At 52.3% G+C, this 19,813-nt stretch overlaps 1 protein-coding gene and 3 non-coding genes across 7 annotated transcripts in view; 3 read left to right on the plus strand and 1 right to left on the minus strand.

Moving 5' to 3' along the window:
* ZNF746 (zinc finger protein 746) overlaps positions 1-7,155 on the minus strand; it is a 21,586-nt gene extending 14,431 nt beyond the window's left edge. For 2 of the 4 annotated variants that reach the window (XM_043871973.1, XM_043871972.1), the window contains exons 1-4: positions 6,865-7,155; positions 3,604-3,903; positions 3,398-3,479; positions 1,755-1,868 (exon numbers count right to left, since the gene is read on the minus strand). In XM_043871973.1, coding sequence (XP_043727908.1) covers positions 1,755-1,868; positions 3,398-3,479; positions 3,604-3,903; positions 6,865-6,888 — 520 coding nt within the window. In that variant the 5' untranslated portion in view covers positions 6,889-7,155. Of the gene's footprint in view, positions 1-1,754; positions 1,869-3,397; positions 3,519-3,603; positions 3,904-6,864 lie in introns of all 4 variants that reach the window. The other 2 variants (XM_043871971.1, XM_043871970.1) reach the window with 1 other exon arrangement.
* An 8,962-nt stretch (positions 7,156-16,117) lies between these two features.
* Positions 16,118-16,189, plus strand: TRNAC-GCA. Its single transcript has one exon. It is a non-coding gene; the product is annotated as a tRNA-Cys (tRNA).
* Positions 16,190-18,335: 2,146 nt separating this feature from the next.
* TRNAC-GCA lies at positions 18,336-18,407 on the plus strand. Its single transcript has one exon. It is a non-coding gene; the product is annotated as a tRNA-Cys (tRNA).
* A 1,334-nt stretch (positions 18,408-19,741) lies between these two features.
* Positions 19,742-19,813, plus strand: TRNAC-GCA. Its single transcript has one exon. It is a non-coding gene; the product is annotated as a tRNA-Cys (tRNA).

A 19,813-nucleotide genomic window follows, 5' to 3' on the forward strand; every position in this document is an offset into this window, starting at 1 on the left:
TGTCTGCCGTAACACGGGAGAGTAGACCCTGGAGGGCCGGGGAGACGGGCAGGAAGTACCTGCCATAGGCTACGGAGGAAACCAGGGGCCTGAGAATCTCAGGCAGTGCTAGCAGGGTTTCCCCGACGGGGCGGACGGGTGTGGATGAGGGTCAGAGACGACACTGGGTTTGGGGCTGCAGCGGAGGATGGAGGCTGCTTGCTGCCGGAGGGAGTGCCTAGGAGGAGCGGGTTTTGATGGTGGACAAGGAGCTTGGCGAGGCACGTGTTCCAAACAGGATGTCCGTCAGCTGAACACGGGGACACGGACCCCACAGAGTTCAGGGGAGAGGTCTCAGTGAGAGCACCCGCTGGGATGACAGGGTGTGGGTGCTGGGGGGGGGCGCGCTAAGGGCACCCCAATGATGATAGGTCAGAAAAGGGGGGGCCCGGCAATAGCAAAGGAGAGGCAGGAGGAAAAGCAGGAAAAGCACCCCTGGTGCCCAGTGGAGGGGAAAGGTGCTTGCTGGGGACTGAGTTCCACAGAGCACCACCATGGGAGGACTTCACGGTTGCAGAGAAGTGGAGAGGAGGTCTGTCGAGGGGCTACACCAAGCCCAGAGATGGGGAGGGTGAGCCAGGGACCAGGCTGGGAGGGGATGAGGGGCCACCTGGCAGGGTGCCCGCAGACGAAGGTGAGTGCCCGGAGGGGGTGTGGTGGGGGGGGTCTCGCCGGAAGCCGCCGCCATTTCCAGGCCCCTATCTCACTCTCTCAGCATGCTGGAGAGGCCAGGGAAGCCTTCCCATGAAGGTCATCAATGCAATAAAACAGACCTACAGGGAAGCTCCCACCCTGGGGGGCAGCTGGCTGCCCGTGTGTCCTCACTGTCTTCCCCACCCAGGCAGCACTCTGCTCTTCGTCAAGGTCTCGCTTTCAGCACGGTCCCCGGCACCTGGGAGATTCTCAAAACATGTTTGTTGACCTAGGCTGGTGAATGCTTTCTGGGCACAACCTGCCCCTGGGAAAGGGCAAATCGAATTGTGATAACGGCACACGTGGAAGGCACATTTCATAAATCGCCAACTAAACACATAAGACTGTTTACTAAGACAGGTGTTCAGACAAGAAGGAAAGCCCCAGGCAGGTGGTGCAGACAGACGAGGGGTCTTGGGAGGAGGCCGGCTTGAGGCTGCAGGGGTGGGAGGGTCTCCCTGCTTAAGGACAGACTGTCCCGGACCCCCAGCCCAGCAAGGTCTTCCCGTCAGCCGTTTGGCTTTTCTCATGTGTCCACCTGTCCTTCCCTTAACTTTCAAAGGTGCTGACTGGCCCAGGAAAACCTGAGACTGTGGTGTCGGGTATCCAGATTCACCTGAAATAAATCGGTGGCTCTGGTCAGACTGAAACATGACTAATGGGTCAATGTTCTGTGACTGCTAATGGGTTTCAGTGAAATCTGGTTCTCAGGTGGAGGCAAGGCTGACTCTTTGAAAAGCTATGAATGAACTAAATCCTGTCTTCATGACCTTCTACCTTCCTGTCTGCGTCCTGCTCCCTCTTCCCCTGATTCCAAGCCACGTGCACCATCTCTTTCCTAAATACTAGGTTTGCTACCTGTTTCCTTACTGGGAAGCTGAACGTGCTAAAGGTCATAAGAAAACTCGGGTTTAAAGCATTGCTGTTTTTCCTCGGCTCTCCCTGGAAAGAAGGTCATGCCTGTGTCCTCCCCTGGGTCCATCCGGCCCCCTGCTGTCTCCCCGGCCATCCCCACCCCTCACCTGGACTCGGGTCCACGGGAACATCTGGAACCTTGGGGCCAGCGCGACGCCAGCTGCACGGCTCCTTCCCTTGTTCGATCTGGGAGAGGACCTCGGGCTTGGAGATGGCATAGTCTGAGGAAGGACAGAAGGGTTAGCTTTGGCCACGTTCCACTCAAGAGGTGGGGACAGGCAGCCCGGGAAACCAAGGTGGCTTAGAAACCACACCTCTTGATTGGTATAGGCGGTGGCTCTCAAGCACAGGTGAGTCTGTCTCCCAGGGGAAACTGGTCAAAGTCGGAGATGTTTTTTTTTTTCTGAGACTGGGACGGGGCAGAGGCGCCGCTGGCATCTGCCAGCAAGAGGCTGATGGCCGTCCTACAAGGCCCAGGAAGGTCCCCAAAACAAAGCCTCATCTGGCCCAAGACACAGTGCTGAGCATAAGACACGTTGATATAGGATCTCCGGGTTAAGAAGCAGTTGTTGTTGTTTAGTTGCTAAGCCGTCTGACTCTTTGCAACCCCGTGGACTGTAGCCCTCCAGGCTCCTCTGTCCATCGGATTCTCCAGGCAAGAAGACTGGAGTGGGTTGCCACTTCTTTCTCTAGGGGATCTTCCTGACCCAGGGATCAAACCTGCATCTCCTACACCGGCAGGTGGGTTCTCTACCACAGAGCCACCAGAGAAGCCCCTAAGAAGCAGTGCCTTCCTGAAAACCGTAACATAACCTCACCCTGTTCCTGCTCCCACCTCACAAGCATGCCTTGTTGCCTTCAGACCTGCGGTCACACAGACACCATCCGAAGAGGTACTAAGTCCAGAAGAAACAGTCCAGGCCCTCTTGGGGGGTATTGCATGAGGGTAGCGGCGGCAGCCCCAGGGTCGGGGAAGCCTCCAGGTACAAGGGCAGCACTGTTTGTGAGAAGTCTGGTCTGCCCGTCTGCTCCTCGATCAAGGCCTCACGTCTCAGTAAAAGACGGAGAGAGCAAAAGCCTCCTCAGACAGGGACTGATCGTACAAGATCTGAGAGTCGGAGGGGCCTTCTCTGCTCCAGGTCTCAGCAAGAGACAGAAACGGCTGTGCTCTGGGCCTGGTTAGGAGAGGGGCCACCATGCCTCTCGGTTTGGCAACCCGTGAACTTCATCAGGCAAAAGACAGCCTTTGACTCAGTCACCCCGGGCTCAACTTCAGTAAGAGGAGGGAGATAACTCCATGGTCGAGGGTCCCAGTGATTTACATTCCTTGCGATAAAAAACCACCAGCAGGAAGAAAGAGGTGGAGATCTCCCTGTGCTGCCCGTGCTTAGTTGCTTGGTCGTGTCCAGCTCTTTGCAACCCCATGGACTGTAGCCCGCCAGGCTCCTCTGCCCATGGGGATTCTCCAGGCAAGAATACCGGAGTGGGTGGCCGTGCCCTCCTCCAGGGGATCTTCCTGACCCAGGGATCAAACCCAGGTCTCCTGCATTGCAGGTGGATTCTTTACTGTCCAGGAAGCCCAGGAATACTAGAGTGGGCAGCCTCGCCTTTCTCCAGGGCATCTTCCCGACCCATGAATCAAACTGGGGTCTCCTGCATTGCAGGTGGATTCTTTACCAGCTGCGCTACCAGGGAAGCCCTGAGACCTCCTTAAATCACATTTAACCAAGAAATGAATCGCATGCCTTACCCAGGGAGACCAGCGTCTCGTAGTTGCCCCTCATCACGTGCTTGTATAGCTCCTTCTGCCACTCGTCCAGCTTGCCCCACTCCTGCTCAGAGAAATACACGGCCACGTCATCAAAGGGCACCTGGAACCACAGGGTCACGCAGGCTCACCCGCACGCCGACGGGCAGGGGCCGCAGGCTGTCCCACCCCCGGTGCCCAGGGCTTACCTTGGGGGCCTCGCCCTTGCTGCCCGGAGGCAGCCGCAGAATCCAGAAGTTCCTGTTCCTCAGCAGGTTCTCCACGTTCTCCAGCCGCCTCTGCAGCAGCCCGTACTCCTGGAGCAGGGTCCCCAGCACGGCCCACTTGCCCTCCAGCTGGTTCCCGAACTCCACGGCCGTCTTCTCACAGTCGGCCAGCTTCTTCTCGGCCATGCCCGTTCGGCCTTCTAGGGAAAGCAAGCGGGCGGCCTGCGATTCGATCTTCCTCTCCATGGCCTGAATCGTGGCTGCCATTGTCCAGGGAGAAATCTTTCGGAAACAGAGAAGAGACCAGCATCAATCATTCCACCTGCTGTGTTCCGTGAGCAACCTCTCCCCGAGGCGTCAGGGAGCTGGGCTGGGAAGGGGTAGTAGCGCGCATGGCGGGATGTGGGGGTGTCCAGGCCGGACCTCCGCCTGGGGGGTCAGCTCCTCTGGGTGGGTACCCTCCAGGCCTCTGCAGCCCACCTGTGGAGACCCCAGTCACGGCACTCAGCGCCCTGTACAGTTACCTCCCGCCTCCGCCTCTGAAGGCAGTGCTGTGTCTGCCCACAGCACACTGAGGCGCCCACGGAAGGCGCGCGGTGCAACTGTGCTAGATAAATAGTGACTGCAAGCTACTGGTATGTTTTAGTGGAGAAATAGTAAACTGCAGGTTTACTAGCGCCCAGCCAGCACCTCCCATCATAACCGCACAGGATCTGTCTATTGACGATGACCTAGCAAAAAAAAAAAACAGCTGGTTCACTGAAACGACACAAACACGAGCATTGCTCAACTGCTCTTTTAAAAAAGCATCTCGTGTCTCTTTAATAAACACAGAAATCCAGTAACCAATTCCTCTCCACCCTAGGACAATCTGATTTTGTCCCTTTCCCAATCACTACCCTCCTCAAACTAAAAATCATCATGACTGCAAATCTCCCCCCTCCACCCCCAGCCAAGAGTTAAGACTCCGATCCAACACGAGTGCCCTGCCCTGGTGAGACTGACTTTTTCCCTCTGTGTTCCACCCCTCCCAAGGGGAGAATCAGTTTCAGATATTCTTGGTGCTGCCCCAGGATCAGTGACACACCTTACAGACAGGTGAGGAAGGTAAAACATTCGCCATCAGGTTAGACTTTATATGTGCTGCAACCATCGTAAAGATACAGAGACTCCCCAGTGACCTGCCGGTCACAGTGACCTGCCTGGCAATTTTGCTTTGGGTGGGCTGGACCACTAGACACCCCCTACACACACACACACACACACACACACACATCTGAAGGTAGGACCCATGGGTCAGGGAGGAAGACCTGATATTTATACCTTCTGGCAGTGTCTGAGGATCAATGGTACCTTACAACACTCTGAAAATCATTGCTAACCAAATGTCTGGTGACTATCTGCAAAGTTAAAAAGTGACTCATAGGAACCAGTGAGGATTCATTTAGACAGTTGCTGAGAACCAGGACATGGGTGGACACCTCAGAAAACAGTGACAAGACAGTTTGAAAACAGGTTGGAAAAACTGTCGAGAACAGAGCATCCAGGATCCTGGGGTTGTCTGGAAGGCTGCTGGACCGATGACCTCTGACCTGAAGAAGGAAGACTGATCTCAAAGGATGGGGAGAAGCTGGACTGGCAGAGAAACAACTGGATGTGGGCGGGTCTCTTGCTCAAGAGATAGGTGGTTCTGCCCTGAGGCTGTGGGGACCGTGCCCGTGGGCCTGGCACCTTGGGCTGGCTCAGCCCTGCCTCTGAGTGCCAGGCGCCCCTGGGCGTGGGGCCAGGTTTCTTCCCTTCCCCTCGGTCCTCCTCTGGTGACCCATCGCCGACATAGGGCCCCAACTGCTAACAAGTGTCTTCACTTTATGGCCCAGCTCAGTATCCCCTAAAATCCTACATAACCTTCTCCAAGAGCATCCGACTGCCATTATCATTATCTTCGTGTTGCAAGAAAAGGGCCTTTGCATAAACACTGACCTTATAAACAAAAGCACCGCCCAGTTTTCTGACATGTTAACGGGGGCCCAGGGAGCCTCCTGGAAGGCTTCCACACCATTTGGTGGGAGGAGGCCACTGCTCAGGGCCCTCTCCTCACTGAGGGGTGAGCGGACGACCTGGGGCTGGCCTCAAGGCTCCTGATACGGCAGCGGAAACTCTCCGCCTGGGAAGAGAACGGCCAAAGCCTTCAGTGGCTCCCCACCCGGGATGGTGCAGTCCAGGCCCTCACACCCCTTCCAACTCTCCCTGCGGCCTCTTCTCCCCCTGCCTCCCTACCGAAACCGCCTTTTCCAGGCAAACGGACTCCTCCTCGAACACGCCGGCCGGGGCCCGCCTCTCCGTGTCCAAGCCTCCTTCCTATCGGAAAAGCTCCACCGGGTCCGCGCACCGGCTGATGAAACCCGAGCCTTCGCCTGCAAGCCCCGCTCGCATCTCAGCAGCCCAGGCCCGGACGGTGCCCTCCCCTGCCTCCTTCGCCTTTTCCTTCGCCATCACCAAGAGTACCTGTCTGCCTGCCCCGAGGCGCCGAGTGTCCCGGCACACAGAGAGACCCTCTCTTCCCACGCACTTGCCGGCTGTGCGATCCTGGGCAAGTTAACTTCTCTAGGCCTCGGGTTTTTTCATGACAGTGAGGACCTACCCCCCTCCCCCGCCCCCAGGTTTGCTGCGAGGACAAAATCACGCCTAACGGCTGGTGCCGCGCCTGCCTCTACGAAACCGGGGGGAGCAGCTGTCTTGCCGCCCCGAACCTCCCCCCCCACCCCGGGAGCTGGGCGCGCAGAGGGGGACTCGGTGCCTGGGAGTCGCGACCGCTCCGGACACCTCCCAGGTGCCACCAGGCCGCTGGGGGGAGCTGGGGGGTAGCGAGCGGTGGGCAGAGAAAGGAGACGCGGGGTGGTGGTGGGGGGCGCGCGCGGAGATGGGGGGGTAGCGGATGGGGCGGGGGCAGGAAGCCCTGGAGGATAGCAGGAACTCGGCGAGGGGCGGCCTGCGGTGCGGGGACGGCCGGTTCCGCCCGGCTCAGGCTCGGCCCGGAACGGGGTGTGTGGGGGGAGCGCCCAGCCGGCGGGCGGGCGCCGTAGGCCCCGGCGGACCCCGCGTCCCGCTCTCCCGGAGCCCCAGGCCCGGCGGCCCGGTCCGGCCCCCGGAGCCCCTCCCTAGGGCCTGCGGCGCCGTGTGCTGGGCCCCGGCCACCCCGGGGGCCCCCGAGTCCGCGCGTCCGTGCGCGCGGGCCGCCCTTACCGGAGCCGCGGCCGCCTCGGCCATGGCCCTGCGCTGTCCGGCCCGGCCCGGAGGAAGTCGCCGCCGCCGCCGCCGCCGCGCGCGGCCCCACGCAGGCCGGCCCCCGGCCTCTCCGCAGGCGGCGCCTGCCCGGCCCCGCCGTCCCCGCCCGCGTCGCTGCGCTCCTCGCTGGCCGGCCCGCGCCCCTCCGCCCGCAGACGCGCCGCCGCCGTCAGCGCCCGGCCGGTCCACACTGCATCCTGGGAGCCGGCGCAGGCCCGTGAGGCTTCCTGGAGGCAGCGCGGCCGCACAGCCCCACCTGCAGCCCGGAGAGGCGAACGGCAGGCGCGGCGCCCGCCCCGCCCCGCCCCGCCCCGCGGCCCGCCTGCCCGCCGAGCCCCCGGACGCTGCCCGGCCAGCCGGCCCAGCGAGTCCCCGAGTCCCCCAACCCCCGCCCCGCCGACTTGCCCACACTCCCCCTCACTCCGACCCCCGGCCCCTGCCAACCCACCTACTCACCGGCCGCCTGATCCACCGGCCCGCCGATTCCCCGGCTCCCTCGATCTACCGGCCAACTGGCCCGCCACCCCGATCCCCAGATTCCCCGACGCCCGGACCCACCGGCCGCGGCCGGGCGCGCGCGCAGAGCCGCCGCCTGGACGCAGCGTTCGACCTGCCCGCGGGGCCGCGAGCGTCTCGGGCTTCGGTCCCCCTGCGCCCCGAGGGGCTCGGCGACCGAAAAGAATCTCCCCGCTGCGGGGACCAGCCGGGCCGCCCTCCCGGTGACCGAGGCGACGGCAGCCGCCCCGGTCTCCCGCCCCATGCCAGCCCCGGGAGGCCCGCGCCGTCTCCCCAGGGGCCGCAGCCACGTCGCCTCTGCGGCTTTGGGTCGTGGCCCCCGCACTCGGGGCTTCTGCGTGTTCACTGCCTTGGCCAGCCGTCCCTCCTGTTCACCTTCGAGTTGAAATGAAAAACGTCCTTCCAGCGATAGGAATATAGCTCACTATATCCCGGTAGGCAGCGCTTGCAACTTTCTCTAACGTCTGGGTGACCTATAAAAATGTTTTTTAATGCAGTGGACAACAGAACACAACACCAGTACCTGAAATTATTTCGCTCAAGAAGTTGGTAAGGGAAGATGTTCCTGACATTTTAAGAGAAGTCTGTCAAGGATGGTTATATAAGTTTATATATAATATATATTGGGTATATCATGATTACATAATCATTGGAAGCTTTGGAAGCATATGGTCTTAAGCAGTTCTCTAACAATCAGACCACAAGCCATTTTACTGCATTTTCTAACTTAAATGCTTTACGTTTTGTAGTAACGACAGTAATGTTTTAAAAATATTTTGTAATGACAAGAATTGTATTTTTAAAACAAGGAGAGAAAAATAAGTCGCACAACTCCTCTAAAGGCGAACGGGAGCGGGTGGGCGGAAAGCGCCTTTGACTGACGCCCCCGTGTGGCCGTGCAGATGCATTGCTGCCCAGCATTTCCTCTAAACCGGACTCTGCGCGGAGAGGGACCTGCGCACCACGTGCTCGGTACTCCGCAGGGCTGCGGCTCTGGCCGCCCCGGGCCTTAAGGCGCCCTTTGTTTTCTCACCTTCACCTGGAGCTGAACATACCCCAAGTGGTCATCCCGCATGCGTGCTTTGTGTATGAAGGTGGACTCTCCCCAGGAGGAGCGGGGGTGGGGAGGTGACACTTTACTCACAGGGTTGCCTTTGCGGGAGGTCTTTTTCGGGTGCCTGACTTTTTCTCACTGATGCTGGCCCAGCTGGTTTCTGATGTGCGACCCCCCACACCCAACCCTGCCTGTCAAATGTGGGAGTGTGATAGGGGATAGGGGTTTCCCGATTGGAGCCCCTGCACCCTTTGGCCTTTTGGAGGAAATTCCTGAGCAGGCAAAGTCGACCCAACTCACTGCAGGAGAATGTTCTGGAATCTGCCCCGGAGTCCTTTACCTTTTTTTTTTTCTTTTCCTTTTAGCTTTTCTTCCATATCATCTTTCCTTCCCAAATAACCCATCTGCTGTACCAAGGGTGCACCCCTGAAGCTTGTATAATTGGGGAATATGAAGAAAAAAATCTTCACAAAATTCCAAGTTTTAAAAAGTCAGTACACAGCTGACATAAGGGATGCTGTCTGAAGCTTCCTTAGCTTCACTTAAAAAAAAAAAAAAGCCATCAGAACCTAGCCAAGTCTTGTCTAGGTTGGGCCTTGTGCAATGGGGCTACTGTGGGGAGAACCTGGGTTCCAGGACCTGAAAGTTCTATTATTTACTGGTCGAGGTCCTTGGGCCCATCTGCTAGCCTCTCGGGGGCTCTCCTTGCTCATATGTAAACCCAGATTAGATCAGGCTATTATGCAAACCTTCCTGGGTCTGACCTTTCTTTTATCACTCATTTACTTTGACACTGGACCCAGTTGAACACTACTGGGTCTACTCCTCTCACTGTGGCCTATTTGGTGGTGACTCATGTACTACCTTGGGCTTCCCAGGTGGCACTAGGGGTAAAGAACCGCCTACCAATGTAGGAGATGTAGGAGACTCAGGTTTGGTCTCTGGGTTGGGAAGATCCCCTGGAGGAGGGCAGGGCAATCCACTCCAGTATTCTTGCCTGGAGAATCCCATGGATAGAGGAGCCTGGCGGGCTACAGTCCATAGGGTTGCAAAGAGTTGGACACAACTGAAGTGACTTAACACACACGTACTAGCTTGCTTATGTTCTCATGACACCATGTATCAATCAGCTGTATCAATCAACTCCCGGATTACCTTGGAGAAGGGGCTTCTTCATTCTCAAGGAAACAGAGGTGTCACCTCCATGGTGATGTGTCCCCTCAGGGTCCCAGTGCTTCTAAGTTGGGACCCATTACCTGCCTCATGGAGGAGGAGAACTGCACGGGGGCAGATGCAGCCTGGCCTTCAGTGACCATCTGTGTGTCCCTCGAATGAATTCTTCCCAGGAGAGAGGATCTGATTGGGTGGGTTCTTTCATCTAATAGGCAGTGGCCCTTTTAAGCTGAGACAAAAGCCAAGGCCCCCAAAGCTGGTTGGAGGCTAGAAGAGCACTGCTAGGTTTACATTTTGTACTTGGAAAAATTGCTAGCAGCTTTATGTAGGGAGCTCTACCAGAGGTTCCTCCAAAGGAAGTTGTGGGCATGAAAAGCCTGTCGAGTTTGTGAGCCTTGTCCAATGTCAGTCCTTGTCTCCTACTCTGGCCCTTTGCGCTGGTACATCTCTGGGGAAGGACAGTGACTTGCTCCCTTTGTATTCCCCAAGACTGGTAAATAGCCTTGCACACAACTGTAAGAAACTGTGTGTGTGTGCATGTATACATGCATGTGCACACACATACACTAAATATATATATTTTTTCTTTTTTCTCCGGAGTCAACCTTGTAAAGTAGATAATGTTTGAACTGGATCTTGAAGGATGTTAATAATCAGAGAACGTTTCAGACCAGATGATGGTAGCAGAGATGTGAGCTGGGGAACAGCATAGAAAAAAGGGGAGCCAGAGGGCACAAACGCATTTTGGAGAAAGAACGTGATCAGTTAGGACTTTGAGTCACAAAGGAAAATAGACTGAGTCGTATTGTGACAAGCTTTACAGACTTTATTCTGGGGGTGGGGGTGCTGGGTTGGATAACTGTGGTTGAGCAGGGAATAAGCCAGTCACGGTGCTGACATGGAGACGTCCCTGAAGGTGACGGGCAGGAGGGGTAAAGAGGGACCCAAGACTGGTGAGGCGGCTGCTACTGCAAGAGTCCAAGCGTGAGGTGAGGTCAGTTCTGACCAAACGTAGCAGGAGTGGGATACCATGGAATTGACAGACTGGAGACCAGCACTTCACAAACATTTGACACCATGGTGCTCAAGGCCGGACACAAGACTGTGTGGGTCCTATGGGTCTGGACACTGCCTGAAAAGCACTCAGCAAACCGGAAGTTGTATTGAGTGGCCATGCTTTAACGATCCAACCTAGACAGCATATTAAAAAGCAGAGACATTACTCTGCCAGCAAAGGTCCGTCTAGCCAAGGCTATGGTTTTTCCAGTAGTTATGTATGGATGTGAGAGTTGGACTATAATTAAAGCTGAGCGCCCAAGAATTGATGCTTTTGAACTGTGGTGTTGGAGAAGACTCTTGAGAGTGCCTTAGACTGCAAGGAGATCCAACCAGTCCATCCCAAAGGAGACCAGTCCTGAATATTCATTGGAAGGACTGATGCTGAAGCTGAAACTCCAGTGCTTTGGCCACCTGATGCAAAGAACTGACTCCTTGGAGAAGACCCTGATGCTGGGCAAGATTGAAGGCAGGAGGAGAAGGGGACGACAGAGGATGAGATGGTTGGATGGCATCACCAACTCGATGGACATGAGTTTGAGTAAACTCCAGGCGTTGGTGATGGACAGGGAGGCCTGGTGTGCTGCAGTTCATGGGGTCACAAAGAGTTGGACACGACTAAGCTACTGAACTGAACTGATAAATCTTGTAGTCACTCTGCAACACTCTTATGATTATTTGAATTTTTAAACATTGTTTGCCACATGAACCACTGAAAGGCTTGTGATTCGATGCTTCCAGTGGCTCCCTCGCTGCTCCCCACCTTCATAGGCCTCCCCCTGCCTCAGTCTGAGCAGCACAGCTCCAGGGAGGCCCAGTTTCCCCCGTGATGGCATCACTCTCAGCCAACCTGGAGGGAGTTCCTGGTGTGGCTTTAGAGAGCCAGGGGCAAGGTGAACATGCAGCAGATGTGTGGGGAAGCTTCAGTGCCCTGGCATCCATGATTGCCTGTCATGCTTTCTAGAACCTTCCATGGCCTCAATTATTCCAATATGCCGGTGTCAGAGCTTGCCTACACTAAGGATGTTGGTGCCTGACAACAGCTTTGACACTGACTCATCCCAGGGCTCCTGCATCTTCCCTAGGATCAGAGCTATGAGCCTCAAGAATGAAGAATCAAACCCCACGGGATTCCAGGCTCTCTCGACAGAGGCAAAGCCTCTAGGCCTGGATCTCCCCAGAGCAGACGTGAGGTCGTCTTCAGCCAGTAAAGATGAGACACACAGCAGAAGAATTTAAGTGGGTCTCGCCTGTGTGCTCAGTTGTGTCCAACTCTTTTGAGACCGCATGGACTGCAGCCTGCCAAACTCCTCTGTGCATGGGATTCTCCAGGCAAGAATACTGGAGTGGGTTGCCATGCCCTCCTCCAGGGGATCTTCCCAACCCAGGGATCGAACCCTCATCTCTTGCATCTTGCACGCAGATTCTTTACCACTAAGCTATTGAGGAAGCCCCTTTAAGCAAACCCCAGATGTGGAAAAAATCCAGACATATTTTCATACAGGCATCAGAGTTTGTTTTTAGGTTTATTTTAAAGAATGACTAAGGTTATTGAATTTCCCCATAACTAAATTCCCCACAGCTTTTGGGAATAGTGTTTCAGTTAAAAAGAAAACAAACATTTCTCACCATGTACATTCAGGAACACTTACTGTGCAGACCATGGCCTACCCCAGCAATGACATTATTAATCATAAGAGAAACAAGCTTATTACTCAGATTATGACTCAATTTACAAGAGACATTGAAGTTTTATAAGGCTGACCCTTGAGTCAGCCGTTTTTGATGACCTTGTGATGAGAATAATGCCGCCTCTGGCTTTGAAGATGAAGCCTGTCACATCAAAGGCTAGTCAGATGAAGTTAGGAGTATTTTATAGGGACACCAAGTCCTTTCTAGCGTGGCGAGGGACAAAACTTACTCAGTAGCACTTAGTCAACAAGCCCATACTAAGTACCTGCAGGTCGTCAGCCTGGAGAGTATATAATCAAGGTGACCACATTTTGTAAACAAAACTCCCAGGTTTTCAGTATAACAAAGAGTTTTTATGTCACTTTCTGGTGCTAAGAGATCATCTGGGTAATGTAATTTTGGGCCCTCAAAGTAGAAAAACCTGGGACACTTCATGGATTCATCTGGATAAAAGAGAATATTTGAAATGATCATTGTTCCAGAAAAAAAGCACGCAAGGTGGTTTGATCCACTGACGCTGCTCAGGGTGAAGCTCCATGATGGACGTGAAAACAACATTCAGTCTCATGCAGGAGGTGTGCTAGGTCTTTCCTGAAAGGGCAGGGTGGTTTCTTAGAGAATAAAGGGTCAGTAGGAATTTGCTAAGCAGACAAGGGGTGGGGGGCAAGGAACATTCCAGATAGGAATCAGAGAGTCTGAAGCATGGGGAATGGTAAATTATGACATTCTTCTCAGGAACTCACAGAAATTAGAAAATAGTTTGAAATGAATGATGATAAACATAGAACAGATGTAAAATATGTGTGTTACACCTCAAGTCACACTTAGATGGACTTAAAATTTTTTATTTATTTTTGGCTGCACTGGGTCTTCATTGCTATGCACAAGCTTTCTCTAGTTGCTGTGAGTGTGGTTTTCTCTTCATTGTCGTGCACGGGCTTTCCATTTCAGTGGCTTCTCTTGTTGTAGAGCATGGGTTTTAGGTGTGCAGGCTCAGCAGATGTGGAGCACTGGCTTAGTTGCTCCGAGGCTTGTGGGATCTTTCCGGACCAGGGATTGAACCTGTGTCCCCTGCATTGGCTGGTGGATTCTTAACTACTGGACCACCAGGGAAGTTCCCTCATTATTTAAAGTTCATTATTTTAGCAAAATGAACACACAAGTGATATTATGTCTTTTGTGCCTCACATCAAGAAGAAATGATGAAAAACAAATTTTAATTAAAAAAAGGAAATGATGTTAGTTTGTTACATTATTGATGAAGTTGAATTTGAATAATGAATTGAAGTGGTGTTTGGCAGATTTTTCTGTATCCTATTCCCTGATAATTTTCATCTAACAAATTAAGCACCCATTAATGATTCTTATCTTTTACAATGATGGTCATAAACTGATGATTTTATATTTTGACCCTTCTTTTTCCATTTAATTGACTTGTTGGTAAAAATTTTGTAAAGCTTTCCTTTCTCTACCTAAAAAAAATTTAAAAACCTTAGTAACATGGATTTATGGATTCTTTAATGAGTTATAACATTTGCACATGTGTGCTAAGTCACTTCAGCCATATCCAACTCTTTGTGACCCTGTGGACTGCTGCCTGCCAGGCTCCTCTGTCCATGGAATTTTCCAGGCAAGAATACTGGAGTGGGTCGCCATGCCTTCCTCAGGGGATCTTCCCAACCCAGGGTTCAAACCCACATCTCTTATATCTCCTGCATTGGCAGACATGTTCTTTACCACTAGCAATGGCTGGGAAGCCCCAGTGAACTATAACACATTCCTCTATTTGTTTTGATGCTCAGCTTGTCCCAAATTTAGCTAGTGGTGAGCCTCTTCAAGCTGGCCCTGTGCTCTGTTGACATGTCCCCATCAGTTCTGGGGCATTTTCCTACTTCCTAGTACAAAATGTTCATAGTTCAGCTTTTAGGTTTTTTGCCCAGCCGTGGAATCAGCCAGATCTCCAAGTTTCTGGCTCTTTTTAATGGCATTTAATAACTACAATATGGGCATCAGGAGCGCTCACTGCAGCTGAGATGTTTCTAGTGCTTTTCAGAGAGCAGAGTTAAGAAGCGTACGTGTGTACTTGTATGTGTGCATGCATGCACTGTGTGCATGTGTATTCACATAGCTACTTACAATTCCAGTCCAGCTCCACAGTTCTTCCTTGCCTGTCTCCATTCCATATTTATATCTCTTGTCTCAGGATTAGAACCCTGGTTCCCCCAAATATCAAAAATTTATTCATTTGCTCAAAAACATAGGTTTTGTAAATTATACCAAAACAACTTTCAGTTCAGTCATTCAGTTGTGTCTGACTCTTTGTGACCCCATGGACTGCAGCACGCCAGGCCTCCCTGTCCATCACCAACTTCCGAAACTTGCTCAAACTATGTCCATCAAGTCAGTGATGCCATCCAACCATCTCATCCTCTGTCATCCACTTCTCCTCCTGCCTTCAATCTTTCCCAGCAGCAGGGTCTTTTCCAATGAGTGAGCTGTTCACATCAGGTGGCCGAAGTGTTGGAGTTTCAGGTTCAGCATCAGTGCTTCCAATGAATATTTAGGACTGATTTCCTCTAGGATGGACTGGTTGGATCTCCTTGCAGTCCAAGGGACTCTCAAGAGTCTTCTCCAACACCACAGTTCAAAAGCATCAATTCTTTGGCACTCAGCTTTCTTATAGTCCAACTCTCATATCAAGTAAAGTAAAACAACTTTACTTCTAAGTAAAGTTCAATATCTCTTTTTCCCCTTAGTATATATACCACTGAATGTACTTTCTTCTTTGTGGTCAAATTATCAGTGTGACATACCCTTGGGTTTCTGGGTTTTGTTTATATTTTCAGGTTTGTCTTTCCATACCTGAGGGTTTTTTTTTGGAAATGTAATAAAACATTTAAACGATTCGAATTTGAGGCTATATAAAAGTGTACACTCAGGAAGGATCAATTCTCTACTCCAGTCCTTACATCTCATTTCCATTCTCCCCAAGTCATGTTCTATTTCTTGATGTGGATGTGAGATTACATGGGTGTATTTTTTATTATTATTCATAAAGTGGAACGCCTTTGATTTATGCATTTTCTGTACATTTTACACACAAATGAAAAAGCGAAAAAAATAAACCCAGTGAGATGTGCCAGTCAGTATTCATCCGAGAAGCAGTATCACCCTAAGTATTATTGAACAAGGGAATTATAGAGCCTTACGCAATTTATCCTGAAGTAAAAATCCAGAAGGGGGAGTTGGAGGATCAAAGAACAGTGAAGATCCTGCCAAAAGTCAAGACGTAGCTGCGATGAGAGGAAAGAAGAGGGGAAAGGCTGAGATGGACAACAGAGCCCCTTGTCTACCCCTCAGGACAGGGGTGAAGGTGGGGAAGGTGAAAATCGAGCTGGGGGCAAGTTGGTAGATGGAGCTGCTGAGGAAAGGGAGGAAGGCAAAGGAGGTCCAGCGCTTAGCAGTGATTTTTCCAGCTGGTGCCTTCACGGTGGTACCAAGAAAAATGAGACTGCGAGATTGTGAGCAGAGATTTCTGGGGGCTAAAATTGGGAGGGAGATCTATGTGGAAGAGGAGGGCCAAAAGGTGCGAATTTTCTGTAAGGCAAAATTTCCATACCTTCGGAACTTTCTGAGAATCAGTAGAAATTTCAGTGCACAGTGGGTGTGGGCAGTTCAACACAGGTGAAAAAGTATTTATTAGCTACCACTCATAAGCAAGGGGGTATAGCTCAGGGGTAGAGCATTTGACTGCAGATCAAGAGGTCCCTGGTTCAAATCCAGGTGCCCCCTCAAGTAAGTCTTATTTTAGTACCTACACCGAATTACACCTTTAGGCAGGCTCTTCTCGGTGGGCAGACTGGGGGGTGCAACAGTTGGCAAAGGAGATGATAGTAAAGGAGTTGGTAAAGTAGAAAGGAAGGTGTCTAGCTCATCTCCTGGGCTGGGGCAATGGAAAGTCCCAGAACCAGAAGGATGGTTCTAGCCTAGACCATGGGGACTCAAGGCTCATCTGAGCACTAGAACTACCCGGAAACGTCCGAATATAAACATATACATCCCCCTCCGGGCCTCTTTCCAGAGATTCGGGTTTTGTTTGGCTGTCTTCAATAGTACCCTTCCTTCCTTTCATCCACTCACATCACAGAAACACGAGATGATTTTTTTGTTCTGGGGCCACATTTAGCAGCTCCTCTGCTGGATCATCCTGAAAGCCCTTCTAGGAGAACAGCAGTTGCTTTAGAGGACTTGGCATGAATTGAAGGGTGGGGAGAAGCTTCAGGGCCGCCAGGTGGGAGGGGGTCCAGGCTCGGGGGAAGGAGAGGAAATGGGTTTAGTTCACAGTGGAGTTGTCCTCATCGGGCTGATGGAAAAATTTTAAAAAAGGTGCTGCTGAGATTACAGTTATAATAAGGGAGGGGCCTGCATGGTTGAACCACAGGGACCCCATTTTGTTAGCTCCATCTCAGGCCGGCAGTCTTATTCCGTCCCCTCTTTTAACTCACTTATACAGAATGTGTCCAAGACAGATAAATTCTCCATCAGCTTTTACCCTTGCTTCCATCTGAAATAAACCATAGAAGAGTGCCTTTTGCTGATCCAGTGGTTACTGGTCATGAGATCCCCACGGGGGAGGAAAAACCCTGGTTCCCATCGGTGTGGATGTCTTCCTCCCGTAGTGGTCAGTCTGTCTTTAGCTTTGGCCCCTTGAAATCCCCTGGTACCCCATCAGCGGAGCAGGGTGCCACTCTGAATGATGCTGGATGGTTGTCCGCCAGGTCCTACCTGTCATCCGCAATAAACTTTCGTATTTGTACTTTAAGGAGTTGTCTGCTTCTTTTTCCATTCTTGAAGTTCCTTCTCGGTTCAGAGGATGTGATTCGATCTCTCCACCTTCCAACAACTCCCTTTCAGTTAGTTTTCTGTGATTGAAAAAAATGCCTTTTTTTAGCCTCTGGTTCCTTAGAATTGAGTCTTCATAGGATGGAGGAGAGGTCGGATTGTTTAGGTCTTTGCCAGAAAGCCTCTCTAGCTTCTTGCAGTGCCAGGGGAACTTCTCCAGGGCTGACTGGACGCCCATGCCCATTAACACTTATCTAAGAGGCTTGCAGATGTCACCTTTCCCGCGGGTTCATCCCCCCTTCACCACACACACGCACCGCCGTGGAGGGGAACTGGGAGCTTTGATGCCTCTCTTATGCTCCCCCCATAACCAAGCACAGTGGGGTGCTTGCAGGAGGCCCCTGGGGCTCTGGTTGCTCCATCCTGAGCTGCTTCGGCAGGGTCTGCACAGAGCAAAGAGACTAAAGAAAGGGCAGTGGTGGTGGTGGTGGGCACTGTTAAGGGAGCATGCGGACGGTGACTGGCGGCTACACAGTAGGGGCTGCAATCCACTTTCAGTCATGCCATCCAGTGCCGCGCCCGGGGCTACTTTTCCACCGGAACCTCAGTCACCCGCCTTGAACAGGGACCCTGGAAATGTACTGTGGACGTCAGCTGTCGGCCGGAGCAGCAGAGACTCACAGGGCCCATGGAGGGTGAGGGGGCTGCAACGTGTTTTCTCAGGAAGATGATCTAGGTGACTGCTTCAGTTTTGAGTTTGTTTAGGAATAGGTTGCCGGTCTTACCAGCTCTCCAGAAATTAAGTAGAAAATTTTAGTGTGTTACAGGTGTCCTGGGTGTGACCATGAAGGAGAAAGGTGGTTGTGTGAGTGATAAGTCGCTTCAGTCATGTGACCCTGTGGACTGTAGCCCACCAGGCTCCTCTGTCCACGGGATTCTCCAGGCAAGGATACTGGAGCGGGTTGCCATGCTCTCCTCCAGGGGATCTTCCCCACCCTGTGATCAAACCCACGTCTCCTGCATTGCAGGTGGATTTTTTATTGCTGAGTCACTGGGGAAGCATGAAAGGTGGTTATTAGACACCCATAATAAGTAAGGGGGTATAGCTCAGGGGTAGAGCATTTGACTGCAGATCAAGAGGTCCCTGGTTCAAATCCAGGTGCCCCCTACCACACTGGACTTTTTGTGGAATATTGGAGGAAAGCTGGCAAAGGCAGTGGTTTCCGTTCTGTTCTAATGGATGCTCAGTTATTCACGGTGGCAACTTGTAGATCGCGGGCCAGTTGTCTCCCAAGGAAGCTCTTGCATGCATGCACGCTAAGTTGCTTCAGTCATGTCTGACTTTTGTGACCCTGTGGACTGTAGCCCACCAGGCTCCTCTGTTCTTGGGATTCTCCAGGCAGGAATACAGGCGTGGGTTGCCATGCCCTCCTCCAGGGGATCTTCCTGTTATTTCAGGTCAATAAACTCACATCACGACCACATGGGGGCGCATCTAGCTAGTTCACAGACTTTACTGCCCTGTTTATTCCACTTGAAATTCTTATTTCGTGTGTCCGGATCCTCTCACTCCACTCTTCCTCTCCATTTCTTCATCAATAATTTGTTGTTCCGTTGCTTAGATGTGTCCAACTCTTTGCGACCCCATGGACAGCAGCACAATAGTTAAAAGCGAAAATCATACTCTCTGGCAGGTTTTCTCTTCCAAAGCGAGGGAATAATAATAACCACTAATAATATAATTGTGGGCTTCCCTGGTGGCTCAGATAGTAAAGAATCCCCCTGCAATGGAGGAGACCTGGGTTTGATCCTTGGGTCATGAAGATCCCCAAGAGGAGGGCATGGAAGCCCACTTTAGTATTCTTCCCTGGAGAATCCCATGGACAGAGGAGCCTGGCTGGCTATAGTTCATGAGGTCCCAAAAAGTCAGACACAACTGAGCGACTAACAGTAATATAATTGTAGCTGCAAATTGCTTAGTTATATAAGATATTTGCCTAAGAGACATGAGGTTACCACTAACTTCAGGAAAATAAAAAAGATCCAGGTTGGGGACTAAGAAGTTCACCAACCTCCCCAGCATCCCCACCAGCATCCGCAGGTTTAATGCACAGATACGAAGGCTGAAGAGACACCTTCTGGTGTAGGTACTGTATGTGTCTCCCAAGAGATTGACAGGATCTCTTCAACTTGCTATTTTGTAGTGCAGAACAAGAGAAAGACAAATTCTAAAGGCCCTTCCAGCAATAGATGTCCATGCTTCTCCGGGCTGCTGCTCTCACCACACATGGAGGAGAAGGGGGAGATGCAGGCATGTGAAGGGGTAGGATTGTGGGACTCCAAGGCCTGGGGGGGGAGACCTCTATGGGCTGAGCTTGTGGAGGAATAAGTTGCTGGTTTTACCAGCTTGCTAGAAACCAATAAAAACTTCCAGTATGTTACAGGAGACCTGGGTGTGACTATGAAGGTGAAAGGTGATTATTAGACACCTGTAGTAAGCTGGGGGGTATAGCTCAGGGGTAGAGCATTTGACTGCAGATCAAGAGGTCCCTGGTTCAAATCCAGGTGCCCCCT

The sequence above is a fragment of the Cervus elaphus genome, chromosome 18 (assembly GCF_910594005.1).
Source record: "Cervus elaphus chromosome 18, mCerEla1.1, whole genome shotgun sequence".
NCBI classification, from domain to species: domain Eukaryota; kingdom Metazoa; phylum Chordata; class Mammalia; order Artiodactyla; family Cervidae; genus Cervus; species Cervus elaphus.